The 24,143-nt window shown below is 41.7% G+C and overlaps 1 protein-coding gene across 1 annotated transcript in view; it reads right to left on the reverse strand.

The window, feature by feature from the left end:
- The window catches only part of LOC134224676 (dynein beta chain, ciliary), an 82,211-nt gene that overhangs the window by 1,937 nt on the left and 56,131 nt on the right, over window positions 1–24,143 (reverse strand). The window contains exons 19-29 of the mRNA XM_062704165.1: window positions 22,949–24,125; window positions 22,520–22,881; window positions 22,298–22,454; window positions 20,897–22,246; window positions 20,659–20,828; window positions 20,092–20,589; window positions 19,950–20,028; window positions 19,295–19,897; window positions 18,922–19,238; window positions 17,437–18,853; window positions 17,199–17,347 (exon numbers count right to left, since the gene is read on the reverse strand). Of these exons, the coding sequence (XP_062560149.1) occupies window positions 17,199–17,347; window positions 17,437–18,853; window positions 18,922–19,238; window positions 19,295–19,897; window positions 19,950–20,028; window positions 20,092–20,589; window positions 20,659–20,828; window positions 20,897–22,246; window positions 22,298–22,454; window positions 22,520–22,881; window positions 22,949–24,125 (6,279 nt within the window). The remainder of the gene's footprint in view (window positions 1–17,198; window positions 17,348–17,436; window positions 18,854–18,921; window positions 19,239–19,294; window positions 19,898–19,949; window positions 20,029–20,091; window positions 20,590–20,658; window positions 20,829–20,896; window positions 22,247–22,297; window positions 22,455–22,519; window positions 22,882–22,948; window positions 24,126–24,143) is intronic.

Below are 24,143 nucleotides of genomic sequence, written 5' to 3' on the forward strand. Positions count from 1 at the left end.
ATTGAATCCGACCACTACCTCGTTGCAGTATCCCTGCGCTCAAAACTCTACGGTGTACATCACGCGTTGAAGTCGGACACCGCGGCTTAACATTGGGCGGCTACAAGACGGTAAACTAGCCCAATAATACGCGCAGCAGCTGGAAGTGGCACTCCCAACGGAAGAGCAGGCGCAGCGTCTCTTGAAGATGGCTGGAGAGATATTCGATCCGCCATTGGTAGCACAACAACCGCTGCACTTGGCACGGTGCCCCCGGATCAGAGAAACGACTGGTATGACGGCGAATGTGAGCAGTTAGTAGAAGAGAAGAATGCAGCATGGGCGAGATTGCTGCAATACCGCACGAGGGCGAACGAGGCACGATATAAACGGGCGCGGAACAGACAAAACTCGATTTTCCGGAGGAAAAAGCGCCAGCAGGAAGATCGAGACCGTGAAGAGACGGAGCATCTGTACCGCGCTAATAAGACACGAAAGTTCTACGAGAAGTTAAACCGTTCACGTAAGGGCCACGTGCCACAGCCTGAGATGTGTAAGGACATAAACGGGAACCTTCTTACGAACAAGCGTGAGGTGATCCAAAGGTGGCGGCAGCACTACGAAGAACACCTGAATGGCGATGTGGCAGACGAAGATGGCAGACGGTATGGTGATGAACCTGGGAGAACACGCGCATGACATAATTTTACCGGCTCCGGATCTCCAGGAAATCCAGGAGGAGATTTGCCGGCTGAAGAACAACAAAGCCCCTGGGGTTGACCAACTACGAAGAGAGCTATTTAAACACGGTGGTGAGGCACTGGCTAGAGCGCTGCACTGGGTTATTACCAAGATTTGGGAGGAGGAAGTTTTGCCGCAGGAGTGGACGGAAGGTGTCGTGTGTCCCATTTACAAAAAGGGTGATAAGCTGGATTGTAGCAACTACCGCGCAATCACATTGCTGAACGCCGCTTACAAGGTACTCTCCTAAATTTTATGCCGTCGACTAGCACCAATTGCAAGGGAGTTCGAGGGGCAGTACCAGGCGGGTTTTATGGGCGAACGCTTCACCACGGACCAGGTGTTCGCCATTCGCCAAGTACTGCAAAAATGCCGCGAATACAACGTGCCCACACATCATCTATTCATCGACTTCAAAGCCGCATATGATACAATCGATCGGGACCAGCTATGGCAGCTAATGCATGAACACAGATTTCCGGATAAACTGACACGGTTGATCAAAGCGACGATGGATCGGGTGATGTGCGTAGTTCGACTTTCAGGGACCAGTGTTGGTAAAAACTCAAAATCTCAAAACTCATGGATGATTCAAATCAAGCATGAGTTGAAACGCACCCAACTCAGCACCTAAAAACTCATGGATGAGTTGAATCATCCATTTGAATCATCGTAGGTTTTCTTTTGTTCTCCTTCGTTAAAAACAGTAAATTGACGTTTGTCGCATAAAATATTGGACACTCTTTTATGTATAACCAATAAATTGTCCCCAAATTGATTTCAAATGCGTTTTTAAACCAAAATGATTTTTTGGCAAATGAGTGAAATGATGCGTTTTAGCATGAAAAATTCAAGCGTGATGCATTCCTTTAAAATCGCAGACGATTTCGTTCGCACGGGAGCGCTCGTTGATTGAAATTTATGAGTGATTTTACCAACACTGTCAGGGACATTCTCGAGTCCCTTCGAAATCCGCAGAGGGTTACGGCATGGTGATGGTCTTTCGTGTCTGCTATTCAACATCGCTTTGGAAGGGGTAATACGAAGAGCAGGGATCAACACGAGTGGTACAAGTCCGTCCAGCTATTTGGCTTCGCTGACGACATAGATATTATGGCACGTAACTTTGAGAAGATGGAGGAAGCCTACATCAGACTGAAGAGGGAAGCCAAGCGGATCGGACTAGTCATCAAAACGTCGAAGACGAAGTACATGATAGGAAGAGGTTCAAGAGAAGACAATGTGAGCCACCCACCGCAAGTTTGCATCGGTGGTGACGAAATCGAGGTGGTAGAAGAATTTTTGTACTTGGGCTCACTGGTGACTGCCAGCAGAGAAATTCGGAGACGCATAGTGGCTGACGCTCCGATCGCTCCGATCGTAGTTCCTGAAGTTAGTGTTCTAAGATGTTTCCAATGTGGAGAATTTGGGCACATGAGTACGGAATGCAAGAATAGTATTGCGTGCTCTAAGTGCAGTGAAGGTCACAAAACATCTGATTGCACGTCAACTGCTTTGAAATGTATCAATTGTTTGAAAATGAATAAAGAACGTAAAATGAATTTGGACGCAAACCACGGAGCATTTAGTACTGAGTGTAAAGTTTATAAAAGGTTATTTGATCGTAAAAGAGCAGCTTACGTTTCAATGAATAGCAACCAAGTTCCAGTAGAAATGTGAATAATTTAGATATTTTGTATTTGAACATTGCTGGTTTGTCTACAAACTACGTTGCACTACGTAAGATTGTAGAAGATGAACGTCCACTTTTAGTATTTCTATCTGAAACTCATATTGTTAACTTAGAAGCATTTGATCAATATAGTATTCCGGGATATAGTGTTGCTGCTTGTCTATCACATTCGAGACACACCGGCGGAGTTGCTATTTATGTCAAAGAATCAGTTCAGTTCAAGCTTCAATTGAACGAAGTTTGCGATGGCAATTGGTTCTTAGGCATTGCAGTTGTACGTGGCATGAAGTTGGGTAATTACGGTATTTTATATCACTCTCCCAGTTCTAATGACCAGCATTTTTGGAAATTTTGAAAACTGGTTAGAGTCGTTTATAGATCCTAGTAAATTAAATGTAATTGCTGGCGATTTTAATATCAATTGGTGTGACGATTCAAATTCGAACCATTTGAAGCGAATAATTGACTTTTATGGCTTAAAACAAAAATTTTATGAATATACGCGTATTTCTCGGCACAATAGAACACAGTAGAAGATCGATCATGTTTACTCTAACTTTGATTCTGTCACTAGTGTTACGAGTTGTGATTTAAAAGTAACCGATCATGAAACACTAGTCATTAGCATTACAGATGATAGTAGTAATAATAACGATTTGGTAAAACTTAAGTGCTGGCGAAAATATTCGGAACAAGCAATTACGAGCCTTATCGAAACAAACGTGGATTTTCGAGAAAATACTGGTAATTTAGATCAAAGAGCAGCTGTTATCACGGACGTTTTAAAATCCTGTACCAATCAATTAGTTGAACAGAAGTTAGTAACTTTGAATAATTCAAACAGCTGGTACAATCTAGATCTTTTACGTCTTAAACGCAAAAGAGATAAGTTGTATACAAAAATTCGTAAAAGTAATAATGAAAATCATTGGAATAGGTACCAGGTTGCGCGGAATAAATATTCGCAATGTTTAAAGCATACTCGATGCGAATATATTCAGAGGAAAATTTATCAGCATCAAAACAACAGCAAAGAGTTATGGAAAATATTAAAATCTTTGTTAAAACCTAGTTCTTGTAAACCGCGATCCATAACTTTTAATGGCACATTAGAAGAGTCAGAAGAAGTAATTGCGTCTAAATTTAATGATTATTTTGTCGACAGTGTTTCAACCATTAACCGATCTATCGAGTTAGTGGATGAACCTGACGAAATAAAACAACCAGTCAACAGTAACTTGAGATTCGAAAGTTTTCACCCCATAACATTTCAAGAACTTGAAACGATTTGTTTTAATTTAGGAAAAACGGCTGGTATTGATAATGTTAATGCTAAAATTATACAAGATTGCTTTCATGTCATCGGACACAACCTGCTGGACCTGATAAATGAATCATTGCAAACTGGGCACGTGCCGCAAGTTTGGAAGGAATCGTTAGTGATTCCAATTCAAAAAGTTGCTGGAATGATTAAAGCCGAAGAGTTTCGTCCCATCAACATGTTGCACACAGTAGAGAAAATTTTAGAACTTGTTGTGAAAGGCCAGCTACTTATGTATTTAAATAGTAATAGCTTGTTAATACCGGAACAATCGGGATACCGGAGGGTCACTCCTGCGAAACCGCTTTGAACTTGGTATTAGCTAAATGGAAAAGAAAGCATAGAGCGTAAAAGATACGATTGTTGCTGTGTTCTTGGATCTGAAACGCGCTTTTGAGACAATTTCTAGGCCCTTATTGTTGAAAACTATAGAGCGCTTTGGAATTTCGGGTTCTGCATACAATTGGTTTAAAAGCTATTTGTCTGACAGAACTCAACGGACTGCTTTTAATGATTCTGTATCTAATCCCGTGGAGAACACCCTCAGAGTGCCACAGGGAAGTGTATTGGGGCCCTTTTGTTTTATTATGTATATAAATGACATGCGACGGGTTTTACGTTTCTGTGATATAAACTTATTCGCAGATGATACTGTGTTATTCATTGCAGCTAGAGACTTAGAAGATGCGATTGAACGCTTGAATGAAGACTTGCATTCTTTAAGTAGATGGTTGAAGTACAAAACAGTTGAAATTGAATATTAGTAAAACAAAGTACATGATTATATCGCGCCATCGTTCCATCCATAATGTCCCAGCGACAACTGATGACGACACACTTGATCGCGTATCGAAAATTAAATATCTTGGCGTGATTATTGATGATAAATTGAAATTTGACCAACATATTGACAATGTCATCAAGAAAATAGCCAAGAAGTATGGAATCCTCTGTCGACTGAAAAACGAATTAAATATTGCTAGTAAAAAACAGTTGTACAAATCAATCATCTCTCCTCACTTGAACTTTTTGCCTTCCATTTTTTTAGCAAATGAAATACAAATATAGAGATTGCAGCGTTTGCAAAATAAGATTATGCGTTTGATTTTGAGATGTAGCAGATTCACTTCCTCAACTTTTTGTTGGATGCTTTGCAGTGGCTCTCGGTGAAGCAAAGAATTGTGTATTTGACAATGGTGTTCATTTTTAAAGTAATTAACGGATTGCTGCCTCGATATTTGTGTGATCGAATTGAAAGAGGAAGTGACATTCATATAAGATATAACACTAGAAGCGCGGAAGATATAAGAACACTGTTCTTTTTGCTTGGAGCTTCACAAAGTTCTTTGTTTTTTAAAGGTATCAAATATTTCAATTCGATGCCTACACATATAAAACGTGCAACTACATTATCACAGTTTAAGAAACTTTGTGTTTCACACGTTAAAGCTGCCTTTTAAGCAGCCACTTAATTGACTTTTTATAATTCAATAATTTTTGTATCTTGACGAAGTTTGACCTACGGATTGTTTGTTTGGACAATTGTATTTTTTTATTTATTGAGGCACTGATAAACTATTTTGTTCGCCTCGATGATGATGATGGATTTTATATATATTGACGTAATTGTAATTTGACCTTTTTTTTGTGTAGTCTACAAAAGTTTGAGTCTCGCGCGCGTAAAGCAGATATGAATGATTTTTATTAAATTTATGTACAGACTTGCGCATTTTCAACTGTTTGAATGATTCTTCGGATTAGTAATGGGCTATCTGGTAGAGTTTTGTTCCCGTGATTGATACCGAAACTTTTGATATCGACGGAGCGGTAACACGAGTTTTAGTTTTGTTGACGACTTAGATTATTAATTTTATTGATGCTTATGAGTGACAAACGTTAAGTGGGCTTGTATAAACATGAAACGCGATTCTTGGTGGAACTTTTGAAATCTGTGCGAGAGGTATCACAAGTTTTGCATTTTAGTATAAACTCGAAGTATCACTACCGATGCTTATGAGAATCTGTAGATGAAAACAACAGTTTTTTTCTTAATTTACATTTTTTGCTGGATAGTAATGGAAAGTTATGTAATTCATATCTGTGATGGTAATCAGATCGTTTTTGTTTTTTTGCAAATCTGATTAAATTGTTATATCAAATTCAATTAATTATCTTAAAGATAAATCGTCTAGCTCAAACCTTTGTAGGGGTATGTGGCGGGACCATCATCATCATCATCATCATCATCGAATAGAGTTCGCCGCCGTATCAAACTGACAATCTACAAAACGCTCATTAGACCGGTAGTCCTCTACGGACACGAGACCTGGACGATGCTCGTGGAGGACCAACGCGCACTTGGAGTTTTCGAAAGGAAAGTGCTGTGTACCATTTATGCAGATGGCGGACGGTACGTGGTGGAGACGAATGAACCACGAGTTGCATGAGCTGCTGGGAGAACCATCCGTCGTTCACACCGCGAAAATCGGACGACTTCGGTGGGCCGGGCACGTAGCCAGAATGTCGGACAGTAATCCGGTGAAAATGGTTTTCGACAACGATCCGACGGGCACAAGAAGGCGAGGTGCGCAGCGGGCAAGGTGGATCGATCAGGTGGAAGATGACTTGCGGACCCTCCGTAGACTGCGTGGTTGGCGACGTGTAGCCTTGGACCGAGCCGAATGGAGAAGACTCTTATATACCGCACAGGCCACTTCGGCCTTAGTATGAATAAATAAATAAATAAGATATTACCAATCACCCCCTCCCTCCTAAGTGCTTACGTAATATGTGTACGGCCCCTAACTGTGTGCAGGATTAATTTTCGATTTGATGTCACAGTTGGATTTTTCTGCTTCAGTTTGGTTATTTTAACCGTTGAAACAACCAAAAAGATATCTAATTAAGTAATCATATTCGGCGATTTCACAACATCAAAACAAGTTGTCGATTTGCTCTCAAGCTTTGCTCGGGCGTACCGCCCTTCTGAGGTTCGCTCGTGTGTGTCTTTGAAGTGGTTTAGGCATTCTTCATTCGTTTGATTCCTTAGAACAGGATCACAATATGTGTTTCGATTTTCCTAAACCGTTTCACAGTCCTTCGATATCTTCCTCTGCTCAGTACAAAACGATCGAAGCGCTGTAGTTCGGTCCTCAGGAATCGATCCGCTAAGGACGCAACCAAAATGAGTTTCTCGTTTTAGGATCCACTTTTGAAATTGGTAAATCTCCGGTTATCTTCGGAACAATGTTCTTCTATATGTTCAATGTTCGTTCTATAATGATTGTTTATTGTTTATTGTTGTTATAATGATCATCCGACATTGTTGTCTTAATGAATCTTAACTCTAAAAACCTAAATTCTACGATCACTTTGTCAATCGAAGTCAAAATTCGAATACGTCTCGTTGAATACGATCATCATTGGTCGAATTGGTTCATTCAGGTCATAGTCATGGTGTCGTCGATGCAAACGGAAGAAATCACTAGAACGGAACGTATACGCAGGCACATTGAAGTCCATTAGCGCCAAAATATTGGGGGCATCCGCTTCTCCAACCAGAACTTTGGCAACAAAAATCGCTTTCGCGTTTCTCCTACGCTGTCTTAGAGTTTCGATGCCAATCAATTGACATCTGGCTGCATACGGTGGAAGGTGCGATGGGTCATTCCAGGGCAGAAAACGAAGGGCGAATCTTATGAATTTTCGTTGCACCGATTCAAATCTTCCGATCATTGTTGCTTGATACGGATACGTGACGGCGTGGAGCGCAGCGAGCGAGATGGGCAGACCAGGTGCAGAACGACTTGGCGAGCGTGGGGCGTATCCGAGGATGGAGAGATGCAGCCTTGAACCGTGCATTGTGGCGTCAAATCGTTGATTCGGTGTTATCTGTTTAGATGTTAACTAAATAAATGAATGAAATGAATGCTTGATACGGATCCCATACCAACGAAGCTGTTTCCAGGATAGGACGGACGAACGCAACGTATAATGACTTCAACGTATATGGATCACGAAATTCTTTAGTGATTTTAGACACAAACTCAAGTTGACGACGAGCTCGCTTGATTACTTCTTCTTGGTGTTCTTTGAACGTCAGCTCGGCATCCAGAACAACTCCAAGATCTCGAACAGAAAAAGCACGGTTTAGCGGTTCATCACCGATTACGTAGTTGTACGTAGTTGTATATGATCGAGCACTTCTTGCGATGGAAACTTATGATGGAACATTTTGGCACGCTCAAAGTCATGTGATTGGCTCGACACCAGACGAGAAGCCGATCTAAGAGCTCCTGCAGCTTGATGCAATCCGACGGTTGATCGATTACAACATATATTTTCATGTCGTCCGCATATGAAATGCAGTATCCTTCACCAATGTACATGACTACATCGTTGAAAAAGAGGGAGAAAAGCAACGGCCCAAGATTACTTCCCTGTGGTACACCAGACCCGTTTGTGAACCAATCCGAAACAGATGAGCCTATTTTTACAGCCAATTTTCTATCACACAGATAGGATCTGAACCAACAAACAAGCCGAGAAGAAAAGCCCAATTTTTCGAGTTTTGTTAAAAAAATCGTGTGGCTTACACGATCAAAAGCAGCTTTCAGATCGGTGTACACGGAATCAATCTGCTTTCCTCGACCAATATTCCGCAAGCAAAGCGAAGAGAATTCAACTAGATTGGTGGTAACGCTTCGCCCCGGGAAAAACCATGTTGTTTTGTGCTGATGTAGTGCCTTACGCGGGAGAATGTGTAGCTCGAAACGATGATTTCCATTAGCTTCGAGCACGCGCATAAGGATGTAATTCCTCGATAATGTTTTATGTCATCTTTAGCATCTTTTTTGTGCACCGGAAACATGAATGATTTTTTCCATAGAGTTGGAAAACAAGATTGTCGCAACGATAAATTGAGAATGTGTTGAAGAGGCGCTATCAAATTGGCCGAGCATTTCTTAAGAATACTGGCAGGCACCCCATCCGGACCTGGTCGGAATGACATTTTCAATTTAGACAGTGCAATCAACAGGTCTTCAGCAGTGATAGTGAATGTATCTGCGTCTATAATCTCACTCGGGACGAAACTCAGTGCAGCCGTTGATTCACTGGTAGCTAGTGGACTGTCGAAAACCGAAGCGAAGAATTCAGCAAACAGCGAGCATTTTTCAGCACATGTCCTTGCAGCACGATGATCCAGATGCATAGCAGAAGGTAGTCCTGTATCCTTTCGCTTGGAATTAACAAAATTCCAGAACTGCTTAGGGTTGCGCTTCAGATTGCGTTCAATTTGCGTATCGACGATAGAGCTTGTTATTCAACGATTTGTAACGATAACTGCAGATTTTATAGGTCTTTTTGCTTGACGCTGATCGGAGGGTCCGATATGTATGATGTCACAGGTTGAGGGGGGGAGGGTTATTGATTTTGTGACAGTACTACATATACTAGGTATACAAAAAAGCGTGACAGAGGGAGGAGGGGGGTCTAGAAATCTTAAAAAGTAGTGGACGTCATAGTTAAATTACCACTTATCAGAGATCTCAATTTAGTGTTTATCTTGAATTGCACTTTCGTTTTCGTTTCGGTCATTCCACTGAAATAGTTTGCCGGTTGCTTTTTTAATCACAACAGTGTTGCAAATTGTTCAGATACAAAGTTTGTATGTGAATCGGAGTCAAGTAACATTCTACACAAATACGGTTCGACACCTCTTCCGTACACCAGGATCATCGCCGTCGAAGGTAAAATTTGTCTACTTGAATGCGGACGAGTACATAAATTAGAACGTTGTTCCTTCTCGACTCCTTTAAGCTTCGAAACATCTTATCTAATTGGTACCCGCTTCGTGCTTTTCATTCGATCCTTTCAGCTGTTCACTGGTTGACGAAACTGTTGACACTAGTGGCTCGTACTTCTTCGTCAAATTCTCATTTGGATGTAGGAATGTGTGATGTCGTTTGCTGCATTTCTTACAGCAATGCTCTGATGTGCAATCCATGGTACGATGTCCCTTTGGGGAGAGTTGAAACATGCTCCGATTCTCCGTAACGTTGAATAGCGATCTGCGGGAGTAGTTTTCCTGGAAGTATCGCATTTTCATAACTCGTGGTTGTGCATTGGGGATATTTGTCAGAAGATTTGTGTGTGTGGGTTTCCATTCTATCTCCCACTGTCCGGCAGTGCTTTTATGGAAGAAACATGCCTTCATCTATTTGTAGCTCTGGAGATTGAAGGTGATAGCTCTACTGTGCATCCAAAGACCCTATAACAAGAAGCTCAGACATTTTGAGGTAGTTTTCAGCCTAGTAAGCCCCACATAAATACACTTAAATATCAAATGTACATTTGCAATGTATTTACACTTCCAGGATTAAGATTTATATCAATGACATATATCATAAATATATATCTTTAATCCTAGCGCATATTTATTGAAATCAGTTTTATATATTACAATCATGGAACGAACTCACCATATTTGCAACTTGAACCATCGGCCATTTATTTCATTGACTGAAGTTAAACGCTACTTAGATCAGCACATCCAGTTTTAGATCTAATTCTTGAATACACCAGTTCTCCAGCCACTTTCCAACCCTCAAGAATTAGCGTTTGTGCCTGACTTGAGATTCAGCCGCAACTCTTTATAATCCAGTGGGAAGCATCCTCATCAATCTTCGAACCTCAAATATACATTGAGCATTGTCCGGATATCTTGAATGAGTATCGAAATTCGATTTTCTGTAGAAATGTTCAGAGCGATATATAAGCATAAAATTGAAATACTGTTTTGATTAACACCAATTCCAATAAATTTGCTTTCACTCAATAGCGGATGGCAGATTTTAATACAATTCTGCATAAGAACTTTACAGAAATTGTACAAAATCCTGGCATATACAATTCCGGAAGATTTTAGTACAATCATTGTATGGAAATCTTGTAGTTTTGTATTATTTTATTGCAGTATCTGTATGGAAGCTTACATTTCTTGAATTAAAACCATGTAGAATTGTACATGCCAAGATTCCACACAATAATTGTTAGATTCGTTTTATGGGTGTTGTAAATTTGAATATGCGTCCCATTGACGCCCGGAAAGTAGAAAAAACAGGCTGAACGAGTTGTCCTACTTTATAGATTGTAGGGATAATGTCCTTTAAATAACCTGGCTTATTGAAGTACCCTAATTTTAATATCCAGTAAAAAAAAAAACTTGCGGAAATGTAAGCTTATATTTTATCACAAAGAGAGAAACGATAATTTATTTATTCATTTTTTTTAATATTGTGATTTTTTCAACTTTTTATTGTAATCAAATCAAATAAAATTCAAAATGATTGATTTTTTGCTCAAAATAATTCATTTGCACCCTGACCGTAGTTCCTCCTATTTTATATTATAGGGACTTTTTGGTACCTCCTTAGGAAGCACTAGATAATTAAAGGCATATGTTTAGGCTAAAACAACAATGTAAATATTGCTAATAAGAAATATATTGCTTACTATTACTGAAGACAGCCGAGGTGCATTTCCCAAAAAAGGATCAAGCACATTAGGGGAAATATTATTCACATTAAGGGGAATATTATTCTACTCTTCGGAGTGAATTCGTCACGTTGAGTAACGCTCCACGTATTAATAATCCTATTGTGTGGATGAGTATAAAACTTTTAGTTTTCATCGATGTTGTGATTTTCTGTGAGATGAATACAAAGACCTAGCGATATTACGTGTATGACGCCTCCTTGTGAAGCACAGTAGTGTTGTGATAACCATCATCAAGTCACTAGTTGAAGGTTTTGACAGCATAGTCCCTCGTCAATCGCCAAGTGAGTTCATCAGAGAAGAAAGATATACAACGGATGGCATGACGACCGCATCAAATTGGAAGAACCACCCCCTGGCGTCCTATACTATCACAAGGGGTTTGACAATAGCCACCATGTCCACGGACGGTAGCTCATTACCGTCCGTTGTTATTGTATGAAAATAAACATCATGTGTTTTGTTTACTATTTGTTTTGGTTAAATCTAAAAATTGTTTTCAAAATAATTTGCAAGATTTACATCTTTGACCATGGGAATTATGTTATTTGATGATAAAATATAATAAACTTACGAATTGGAAGGAATCTACAGGTGAAATCAAGCGCTACACGAAATCATTTTTCGTAACTTGTTCTCCCGCTCCGAATCAAACAAAAGATATTATTATTGTTTATAGTGTGTTTTGCATCACAGTTGAAATGGTCCGGGGATGCAAATCGAACAACATTCATTAGTGAAATTGAAATGGAATAAATGGTGTGCTGAAAGATGTTTTAGGATTATATTTTCATGGCCATAATAGCTGGTATTATTTTTGAACAAATTGAAAAAGTGTAGCCAACAATATTTTGGATAAAATCCAGTTGCTTATAAAGGAACGATTCGGGAGAAGTACTTTTCAAAATGTATGCTGGACATATTCATGAAGATGTTCGCTACGCTGAGAAGCATCTCTTGCCACGGGGCTGAGAAGAACAGAAGAGCAAGACTTATCAAGAGACTCCAAACCTCTTCAAATATGATGGACTCGTCGTTTGGATAGGGTACCCCTAAGAAGCATTTGGCGAATCAAGAACCAGAAATCACGACAATGGCGTGACGAACGCATCTCATCAAGAACATCAAGCCTTGCAAGTAGCGGATTTATCAAGATCCCCAAGATTTCCTCGATCGGCGTTAGATTGGATCTTTGTGAAGAAACTGTCCCCTCAAACGGCGAAGGGTGATGATTCAAGAACTGAAAATCACGACAATGGTATTGCATGTATAGGGTGGGTGTACCAATTGTCGCCATACATAAGAACAACTATTTTAAAAAAAATAAGTAAAAGGCATGTGGGTGGACTTTATATATCAAGCGAAAGATTTTACTTCCTGCTCCTTAGTACCGCTGTGAAAACCAAAAATTTTTATTATCCTTAAAATTGATGAATCTATAATAGGAACGCATGCACCAGTTGTGGCACTATTCTTAATTTTGGTTCCTTATTTGGCAAATCCCATTGTTTTCTTATGGGACTGGCCAAATAGGGACCACTAGTGCCACAACTGGTGCAAAGGACGTCAAAAATTAAGCAAAATCAATTTTTACAATTATGCTTTGCTTGTTTGGGAGGAAATCAAAGGTGTTATCGTATCATATGAATATGCTTTATCGATTTGAACTTGGTTTGCGGTGATTCGATTGGCCATTTGGCATATAAAGCACTAGTGCGACAACTGGTGCTATAGCCACAACTGGTACACCTAGCCTAGTTCAAATCATATGTTTCCGTATTCAAAGTTCATTTCTTATGATTTAGTTGCAAAGCTACTTCTATGCTCTTGTCATTCAAGCCATTCTTCGTGGTCGTCGTTCCTCGACAGCCCACCGGCCGGCCACATCCTGACCGCTTGCCCGCTTTTAACGTATTCTTTCGTCCGCTCCGTCGGGATACCGACCACGTAAGGCCAATATTGTGCACAGAGCCAGCGAATTAATACTACATGGATATGTAACACACTGCTGTTTCATTAGAAACTGCTCAATCGATAATACTCTCCTGTGAACAACACTTCGGTTCATGGGACCTTCGGAAAACGTAGTTTTTCGAGGCCACTACATAAGCTGCCGTTGTTGGCTTTAGAACAGCAACTTGGGGCTAAGTCGCGTCCGAATTTCAAGCTATCAAAAGTACTACATGAACCACCGAACGCTATAATTTTGATTCAATATGGGAACTTATCAATAATATTAATATGAACAAGAATGTATTGTCTATTTCTATGAAGCCAAAATAAAAACAAATTATACCTACTTATGATTTCCAATCCTCCGCGAATAGCCGCACCACGCATCATTCCTTGTCGACAAATTCTCAAATTTCACAATGCTCGACAAAGTTTAGTTCTCGCGCTTTCGATTTCTCTTAATCGATTTTATATTTTGTTAATAACTCAATTGTTTCAAAAGCTATTACCGTGATTATTGATTCTGGTGCAAGATACAATCATCCTATATCACACCAAACCATTAAATCACAAATAAAACATCGACGAACAGAAATCGATCAATACAGTTATGCCCCTATGAAACTAAACGCGAGAGTTCTAGAGAAAAAATGACGCGCAGAAAAGAAACTTAAGTCAAGGCCTACTTCAGCCACTCCTTTGTCTGCTTCGCTGGTTTTGATGATTTAATTATCCGTGTGTCTGCGGGATGAATTTTCTCCATTACAAGGAATCGTTCTCTTAAGAACTCTCCCAGCTTGATCGAGCTCCCACGCCTCAGGAGTTTAATCATCCAGTTTCTTGGCGATACGGTTTTTGGGCATGCTTTCCTCCAATCCATCAACGGAAAGATCCAGGTTCTCGAGGGCATCAACATTTTTAGTACAAACGTCTATCAGATTTCGAAAGGTCGGTGGCTTTCTCACCACACATTCTTGGGAGATCATGGAGATAAGCCGCTTATCATCAAATCGATTGATCAATGTAGTCCACGCTGCAGCATAATCGTTAGGGTTCATGCACAAATTACATAATGCTAAAATTGACTATTTTCAAGCCACCCCACCTCCCCGTAACGTTTTTTTGTATGGAATGGTTCTACAATTTGTATGAGCCGTAACGCTCGGACAGACACCCTCCCACCCCAAAATCGTTATGTAATTCGTGAATGGCCTCTTATTGTTGATTATTTCCTGATCTATGATGCCGGCTCCTTTACCAACCAACGAATTTTGAAGGTGGTACAACGCAGGGGACTCTGACTGATGACGATTCATGATGGTTTCAAACATTGATTTAAAAGCGTACCAATTTTCGTATGTACCATCAAATGTAGGTAATGGTACCTTCAGCGGAGGCAGATGCATCGCAAAAGCTGAATTGGTTGACTAAGGTAGTATCTATGTCCGTGGCAACATTCCCAATTCCCGTTGGGAAACACAGTTTAGTAATAATCACATAGGTATAAGTCACCGTACTTCTGTTTGATGTATCTCACTTCGGCTTCGTTGTGAACATCGTCGTCGACGTCCAGACCATAGATGCGTTTTTGATTGGTGTCATATTCAGCGAACGCATCTTCTATACGCTAACTTTCACCTACTCAGTGACTGAGTAAAATTTTATTGCCTTTTCTTTTCTTCCTACGAAAATTTTACTTAATTTCCGTCAAAAGTAGGACTACTCGAAACTATGAGTAGTTCTGCTTTTGATGGAAATTGAGTAAAATGCAAGGGCCTCATACGCCTGTCACTGGCGAACAAAGCTCGTGTACTCTGCATCGAAGCTTAGAACCGGTGTTAGGGCGCAATCGTTAATGTGAACATTTTTATATTCGGTTATTTACTGCAAATAAATTCTTTTTCGAGTCCCTATAATCAAGCAGGTATCTCAAGCATACCGCATCGTTATATTGCTGCATGATTGAGTGTTTAATTTTGATAAAATATCGAAAACAAAAGTGTGCATAAAAATTGCCTCGCCATAACAAAAAGGTGGTAGAGAATTAACACTGTTGTTTACAGTTTAGAACCAAATCCAGATGCCGCACATGTTGGGGTAGGGATTCAGTGCTCCACTTTCTCCCCCTGGTAAAATGTCCGTGGGAAAAAAAGAGACGACAATACAATTTTACTCAGTCACTGAGTAGATGAAAATTAGAGTGTATGGTCTTCAGATATAGTTGCAGATAACGCTTATTCGCCAATTTTAGATTCGGCACATCTGCATCCATCGCGAGTGCTACCTGCACTCTGCAACTTTCGTCTCACTGCATCCATTTGGATTTTTACCACTCATTTTTCTCATCAATTCTTTATTCTTCTAATTTTTCTTTTGTTCACTGATCGGCTGGATTGTCTGATTTTCACCATCTAACTGTGCTGCTGCTTGCGTCCCAGATTTCGTTTTTCGACGTGTGCATCATTTTCAATGTTCACTCACTTGAGAAATCCTGCTCGGCCATCTCTCTTTTTTGGGACGAACAACGTTGTGCATTCCCCACTATGGCCCCCAAAAACACCGACACGAACAAACTAATCGATTGGACTCAGAGGGATTCCAAAAAGCAAGCACAATCACGCGAAATATTTCAAGAACAAATGGCGTCACAATTCTGTTCCCGTGGCTGCTCAAGGGCAAACCAATGCGATTCGGGCATTCGCCAAAATGGCGTTACAATTCGTTTTCTTCCAGCAAACAGCACCACGAAGGCACTCACGAGTCACCAAAATGGGGTCACAACGCTTCCGGTTTTATTTTTCGGCCCAACTCGAATACCACGCGTCTCCATCTCCATATGCTCGTATGAATATGTTTATGTTTATGCATATTTTTAATATCCATACCTACTTATCATGCTGAACCGGAAAACCCGGAAGAGGCCGTAGGCTTCGTGGAAGGCCGCGTACACGATGGCTTTTTGCAGTTGAAGAGGACCAGAGGGCGCTCAATGTTCAAGGCGACTGGAAGCGATTGGCCCAGGATCGAGTCCAGTGGAGAAGGATACTCCATTCGGCGTATTGAAAAATATTTATGGGGACAAAAGCATATCAGATTGTCGAAATAACCCAATATTTTAACTTCTATGTCCATAAAACATGCAAGGGATTTCAACGCCAATGACCAAGCAATCTCGGAATTTTCTCAATCAATTAACTATAGCCAGTCAGGAGTCGATTTCTGATGCCGTGAACTACAAATGTGTCATATGATGGCTGTGTAGTTGTAGTGGGTTTGGGAGGTTGCTTCAGAATTCATGAAATTTGGTATTTTAGTAAGCGGCTGATGCAAGATGAAGAATGCACTGTTTCTAGTCATTAGCAGCTGAGATTGTCAATCAAAAGAAAGAAGATAGTCCTATTCCTAACCCATCGCCACGGATATATAATTTTCACAGATTCTTTGCATTTGCTCATTACACGCTAAAAATGAACTACTCAAAATTGAGTCAAATCCGACTCATTTTCATTAAAAACGGGACAACTCAAAATTTGAGTAAAAGATACTACTTCAATAAAATGATGATTTCGCGAAAGTTAAGCTTGGCCTTCCATCAATTTTTAATACGACAGATGCGAATCAAGTTTATCTATCTATCTAAGTGCATTTTACGACAAACAGACTCCTAGTTTAAGTGCAATCATCATTTTATTGAAGTAGTATCTTTTACTCAAATTTTGAGTTGTCCCGTTTTTAATGAAAATGAGTCGGATTCGACTCAATTTTGAGTAGTTCATTTTTAGCGTGTATACCTACGAAACGAACAATGGTTAAAACGAACGTTTTTATGTGGTTCATACTTGTTGTCTCGAAAAATCCCATACAGGACTTACAAATCTATTGTACACCAGGTGACAAAATTTCAGACCGTAGAGAAGTCGCGAAGGTTTTCAATCTTGACTACTAAATACTTACGTGAAATCGTCCTTCTGTTTCTTGGTTACATCACAGTGAAGACACATTTTGTCCAACGGTAGCTCATTCTTCCTTGCCGTTGACTGCATGATGGCTGTCAGCAGAGATTGCGGATTGAAAAATCCTGCCAACCAAACAGACGTGGGGAGCTAAAACGAACAGAACATCAGTTAGATAAATAAACATATATTATAAAATACAAATCGCAATGTAATCAAGCATTCGAGCGTATGCTTACGACAAAATCCGCGGACCAGGTTTCCAACTCGCGCAACCTTAGCAACAGATCGACGAACCACCCGGTCAAACCGAGCAGCGATGGGTAAGCGCGGGCGGACCAGATCGTAGGGACCTGATCCAAGAACAGTGAATTCTCTAAATCCTCCATGTCGGAAGTGATCGTCAGCTCGCCCTTCATACCGAGATCCAATTCCTTCAGGCTCCTCTTCATTTCTCCGGTCAGGTAGTTCATTCGTTCGCACTCCTGGAAAGCTACCACAACATAGGGAGTGCGTTCCTCTACCTTACCCATGATCTCAGTCATGTTGAACTCCTCCGGAAGTTTCTCCATAATCTCATCCAGTATCTGTTTTACTTTGTCTTCTCGGGTTACTGTCGTGCCGGATCCGGCACCGGCATCGCGCGGCTGCATTTCGAATACAGTTCGGAACAGATTCTCCGATGTTGTCGTTAAAAAGCCAATTTCTGCGTTCGGGTGCAGGCCGTACAGATACGGAGACTCTGGAGGCATTGCATCGTCTATGTAAGCGTGATAGCCCACATAGTCAGTATTCGGGGGAGCGGCGAACCCGGGAGCGAGAAACAGTTCGCCATCTACTAGATCCGGTTGCATGAGTTCTTCCAGATAAGTGATGCAAGTCCTGCGGTCCCAATCGTCAGTGATGTGTCCACCGTACATAATTTCGCCGAATAAATAACGGAGATCTTCCCACGGAACTTTGGTGTTTGCTTCAAGGTAGTTGTACAATACGGACACTGAGATATTCAAGTCACCAACGTTGAAGGGATAGGTTTTGTTCCACCCTTGGGGTCCAAATTTGCGTCTTTCGGCAACGACTGCATGGAAATAGCAAAGCGAAAATAGGATAACTTTGAATTCCGCTTCTTTGCCACACATTTCCAAGGTTTCCTGTGTAAAGTTGTCCAATGCTTTGTGAAGATTGGCTTGCATTCCGGTGGGTGGTTCGTTGGTTATCTTGATGGACGACTCAAGAATACCCTGTGGAATTATATGAGCCGCTGGGGTTGCTGCAGGCTCTGCGCTCATGAATATACGATAGTTATCGTGCGATCCTTCCGAGTAATATTCCAGTTTCTTCTCCAACGAGGGTAGCCATTTTTTGACGAGATGGATGTTTTGCAGTACAACCCAGTGCCCGGAGGTCGCTGCTTTATCCATGGCTGCCTCAGCAACTACTTCTTGACCTTGACCTAATGACACATTATAGAAGTTGTCATTATCCGCAGCATAGCCCAACTGTTTGCCCAGAGCTTCTACATCCTTCAACGGGTTGACACCCGGTGACAGAATGAAGAATATCGGCGTGGATGGACTAGTCTCTTCAAATGATTTGGCGAATTCCATTGTACGGTTCTCAACGTAATGAGATCCGAGCTTTTCCTCGATGAAATCGCTAAAATGGCAAACAGGAAAAGTTTCTTGATAAATAGTATATGTATTCAAATGAATTATGTAACTCACGTCATCGCGTAGGTCATGCGATCTGGTCTCAGAGCGCGCATCATGCAAAGCCTCTGTAGAGCAGTCTTGTTCTTCCATTCTTGTGGGAACTTTTCCTTCTCGGGACATTCCGATTCGATAAGTTTTTTCCAACGTTTGGACGAAGTTTCTATATCGCGATCCAGATTACGAAATTCATCTTTGGAAGCTAAGCTGCAAATGCCACCCCAAGCGGTGTTGGTGAGGAAGTCCACTGGTGACGTCACATGGGGTTTGATGGGGAAACGTAAAAGGAAGTCAAGCTCTGCTGGGGTAATTTCTTCGCGGATCATTAAAATCTGTAGAAATAAAATGTTAGTATGCAATATTTTGATCTGATCAAATTAGTTCTTGCCTGAAATGTCATTTGAGACATAAAGATAAGCTTGTCGCATTCAAATAAACCTCTAGTCGTATACTGGAAAACTGAGAATGATATACAATCGATCAGATTGTTAACTCTGGCTGCAACACCCTCAGCTGGTTCAGCTCTAGAAATAGCGTTTTGGAAGACTACGCTGAACGCTTTCAATGAGAATTGATAAATCGGATTGATGGTGTTCAGATCGTTCAAGATGAAGTATAGCAAACTGGCACGAGCGGCGGCCGGTCGGTAGTGTTCGCGTGCTTCATCAATCTCCTTCGATGTTACCTTAGCTTCGGTGACCTTCTCCTCGATTTCCGCAGCGGTTTTCTTGGTAGTTTCCAGATTCTCTACCAGTGCTGTGTCGCCTAGGATGTTGCCACCAGCTGAGGATAGACGCGAAAGGAGGTCGTCTTCCAACTTCTTGAGCATAATCTTGAAGTCGTTTTGCTGCTTGGTTAGATCAGCTTTGAGCTCCTCAAGATCGGGACGCTCGGCTTTTACGACTTCGGCAAGAAGTTGGTCTTCGAGGCCGTCTTTTGTGACGGTAAAGTTGATTAAAGTTGTTTGCGCTTGCATCTCAGGTTGGTAATGCTGCAAATCATGCATAGTAAGGTTAAGCTATTGGGTACGATTGTTATATTACCGGATTGGCTAATTTTGTTTGGAGAATCAGTCGAAAACTGTGGTTATATTCCACTTCTTTGTCACCTATTTTGATGGCCCTACAATGTAAAATAACTCGGTCGTACCTACATATTCAGCCATTCAGACATTCAAGTACCGACCTTCCTTTCTTGATCAAGTTCCTGCCTAGCAATGGATTCAGCACAGGGTCCACATTTTCACCAATATTCTCGATGAGTACGGTACTTCCCTTGGCCAACGCTTTCTCCAGCACCTCGAGATAACCTTTGCTTCCCAAGCGAATAACTTTGAGCATATCACCGTACTTTTGCTTGATCCATTTGATACCCTGTAGCTGCGGGTCGATCATCAACGGCCACCGATCGGAGTTGGAAAGAATCGTAGCATTCTCGATTGACATTCGATCGCTCGGCAAGCCTTCGTTCTGCCACGTTGCAATCTGCGTGTCATCTGTCAGTAATCTTAATGGATCAAGACTGTCCGTGATTGGGATGCCCGGTTCCAGAGCCCGTAGGAATGGCAACCACATTTTGTTCAGCAAATCCATTCGGAATTGCTTCGTGAAACACCCGACGTAGGATATGAAAGCCGTTATAAGCAGGATGTCGCCCGGTAGGGTTGTGGCTTGCTGCATGAATCTGGAATTTAACAAAAATATGTTTGTAGTTTTAGATGGTAAATTTTTTGTAACTTATGTTGGAATTAACTCTGCCACCGCTTCAGCCCAACGAACATTCTCGCTAGCTAGACCGCCAACGAGCCGGTTAGCCAGTTGGATTGTGGCCTGTGTAGCATCCGCCTCCTGTTGACAACGTAATTTGTCTGCGGTAGCCTTCTCAAAATCTGCAGTGAGCTTCGCTAGTTGTTCCTCCAGTGACTACAAGAATCGTATATCGATGATCTCGTGCATAGCGTTACCACAAAACAGATTTTCTGTCTACTTACGGCAACTTTCCGTTTGATGTTTGCTAATTTTTCCTGGGATGCTGTAAGCTCAGCATTGGCCGCTGCCAATGCTTTCCTCTTAGGCTCAACATCACAAAATACATCGTAGAATTTGATGATATTAATGACCCAGGCACAGAGACCTGCTGCCGCTGCCGATTTCGATCTTATGAAATCGGGATCGAATTCAGTGTCTTTAAGGTACGGTTGAATGGCTTTTATAATCTCAGGGTGGATATGTTCTTTGTCGTAATTAATGAGCATGTCGAGGAAATTGTCCACTTTGGCCATCATGATCTTGGCGGACTTCCAGCTGCGATCTTTGGGAATTTTTCCGTTGGGCGCCAACAGAACCATGACGGCGGCTGTAACGTTGGTCACAGCGCCAGGAGGCGAGCCGAACGACTTCAACTCAGTTAGATTGGCCTTGTTGAGGGTGTTCAAAGCTTCCTGGGCCGCAACCAGAGCCGGTTCTGCTTTGACGAGATCTTCCTCGCAATCACGTTGCTTTTTGGCTACTTCCTTGGCAATGACGGCCACCTTTTGCTCTTCTTCATCAGCAATTGCCTTCTCGGTTTGAACTTTGTCAGTTTCTACTCCGACCATTTCTATAAGAGCATCAGCGGCATCGTTCTTTTCTTTCAATTCAATCTCTTGAACAGCTAGCTTCTGTTTCAGGGTAGCAACTTGATCGGCTGTAGTACGCAGTTTCTCCAGACCATTCTCCAGACGTTCAACTTTTTTACGAAGTTCACCGTGCTTCTCCTTCAATAGTTTATCGTATAAGCTGATCTGTTCAAGATAGGACTTTGGAGTTGTGTAGTTGTATCGACGCTCATTTTGCAGATAGACTTTGGACATTGAGTTGACCGAGGTGTGTACATAAGCCATGAACCGTGCAATTGAGTCCTTGCAATCGCCCGGTAAAATCGTCAACTCTTGTAGGAAACGCAACGACACGGACATCAAAGCTTCCTGCGGCCACTCGTGGAACCAATTAATTTGTGTACAGGTAATGATGGCCGGGAATTTGCGAGAGCGTACACGTAGCGTAACACCGACCGGTGAAAAGCACAACACAACCTTTAGTTGCCGTCGAACACGATCGATGAAGAACTTCCAACAGTTCTCGCGTGTATCAACCAGACCAGCACCTTTGACTTCATTGCGTACTCCGGAGATGATGTTTTCAACTTCATCATCCGGGAACAGGTCCGGTATTTCACCAGATGAAAGCAGATCATTTATGATCACCAAGAAGCTTTCGCTGGATACTTGAGCATCTGTCATCAAAAACATTATACCGACATTCTTTAGCCCTGCCTTAAGGTACAATCCGGACAGTTCATTCTAAAAAAGAGGAGAAATTGAGTATTTAACCATGATACCAAATTCGAATACCTTCAGATCGGCAACACTGTAGCCTTTCTTTAATTGAATTTGTGCCACCTCCAAACTTGAGATGAACGCTGCTAGACGGCTAAGGGATTGCTTTCCGCTGCCACCTACACCAACTAGCAAAGCGCTTCCACGGGGAGATTCAAGAATTCTGTTAATTCTAATATAAGACCAAAAGACTTCGTTAAATTGTTTTTTTCACGGAGCAATCTGGATCTTCGGCACCTGCAAACGTGCATCATGGCGTCCTCGAAAAGAACCAAATTCATTGCAGCTATGAGATCGTTGTAAGACATCATCGCTTCCTGCAGTAGTTTCGTCAGCACACCCCAGTCCGTGATGGGCATATACTTCGGTTCACCGATGCCTCCGGCGAAGTGACAGTAGATGTTCGGTTTGTCAAACACGATAGATTCGTCGATTTCCTCGAAGGATTTCTTCACTAAATCGTTCTGCATTTTGGTGAAGCTGTCGATATCTTTGTCATCGAGCAGTTTGTCGCCGTAGACTCGTTGAGTTTCGTGTAGCCACAGTCGAATGAAGTCGTTGGATGTTAGCAGACAATCATTGGTACTGAAAAGAAGTCCCTGTCGAAACAAGCCAGCTTGTTAATTACGTCGGTTGGCTTGACAATGCAATGGGTTCTGTGAGTACCTGAAAAACGTTCGTCAAGTCACGCAGATTGAAGACGTAGTGGAACTTGATGGCCGTCGGGAGAAACACTTGTGCCACTTTAGAGTGCAGAGCCAAACTTGCTGCGACAATATTTTGTGATATTTTAGTTACAGCTATGTTGAATTTCTGTTCCGCATTCGCAAAGTGCTGGAGAAGGATCGAATGATAGATGGTGGTAACAGCCTCAGAGCCGGGAAAGCTCACAGCGAATACACAGAAATGACGCTGCAATCGAGGGTTGATTGTAAAACTACCCGAGGTGGGATTCATACACGAAACGTATTGGCAATTGTGAATATCTTTTAGAGTTAGCTTATTCCGATCGTACCAATGGCTGTAATCCATGTGCTGCCGAATCAGTGTATGAGGTTGAACCGTACCGTAGGCATCCACCTCAGGCATGTTCATGTCGTCGATAAAGTAGATTAGCGTTTTGCTTCCGGGAGGACCGTAGTTACGACCCGCTTTCTTTTCTAATGGTTTCTCCATCACTTTTTGAAGCATCTCAGATGAAGTGTAGAAATTAAACGGGATGTTCGCGATGGCAAAATTCTCAGATAAATTGGCCAATTTTTCGTTAACGACGACCGTTTTGCCACATCCTGCAATACCGACAAGCATTACGGGATGCGCACGATCCATCAACAAATCGAGGAAAAATCTTAGTCGAATTGACTCGGATGTATGGACCAACACGGCCTGCAGCGGTTGATCGCAGTCCATCTCAAACTTAGGAAGAATCTCCGTCCAGGGGGTCCAGTGCTTGGTTTCGGTATCGATAAAGTAGTCGAATACGGTTCCGGTCGGGGGGAATTTAACGGTTTTGAACTCATTGACCCACCATTTGCTAAACTCGACACGATAGTCAATGGCCGCATCTTGGAACATAGCTGAACCGAATGCCCAAACACACGAGAACACAAAATATAAGTCATGCCACTCCTTCGGACAATCAGCGGGAGTATTGATTGGGATCAAAAGACACTCCAATAAGTGACACAGCATTTGTATATGGGCCATCTCGGCGATCGGCGTAATTTTCTTGAACCGTGTTCGTATGTTATCCAGACAGGCTGGAATGTATTTGTCGAACAAGATGACCAAGTTGGATTTCTCTGCAGGAATTGTTCGTGTTTCGATCCAACTTGTTACATATCTGGAACGAATCAGTTTG

The sequence above is a fragment of the Armigeres subalbatus genome, chromosome 3 (assembly GCF_024139115.2).
Source record: "Armigeres subalbatus isolate Guangzhou_Male chromosome 3, GZ_Asu_2, whole genome shotgun sequence".
Lineage (NCBI taxonomy): Eukaryota > Metazoa > Arthropoda > Insecta > Diptera > Culicidae > Armigeres > Armigeres subalbatus.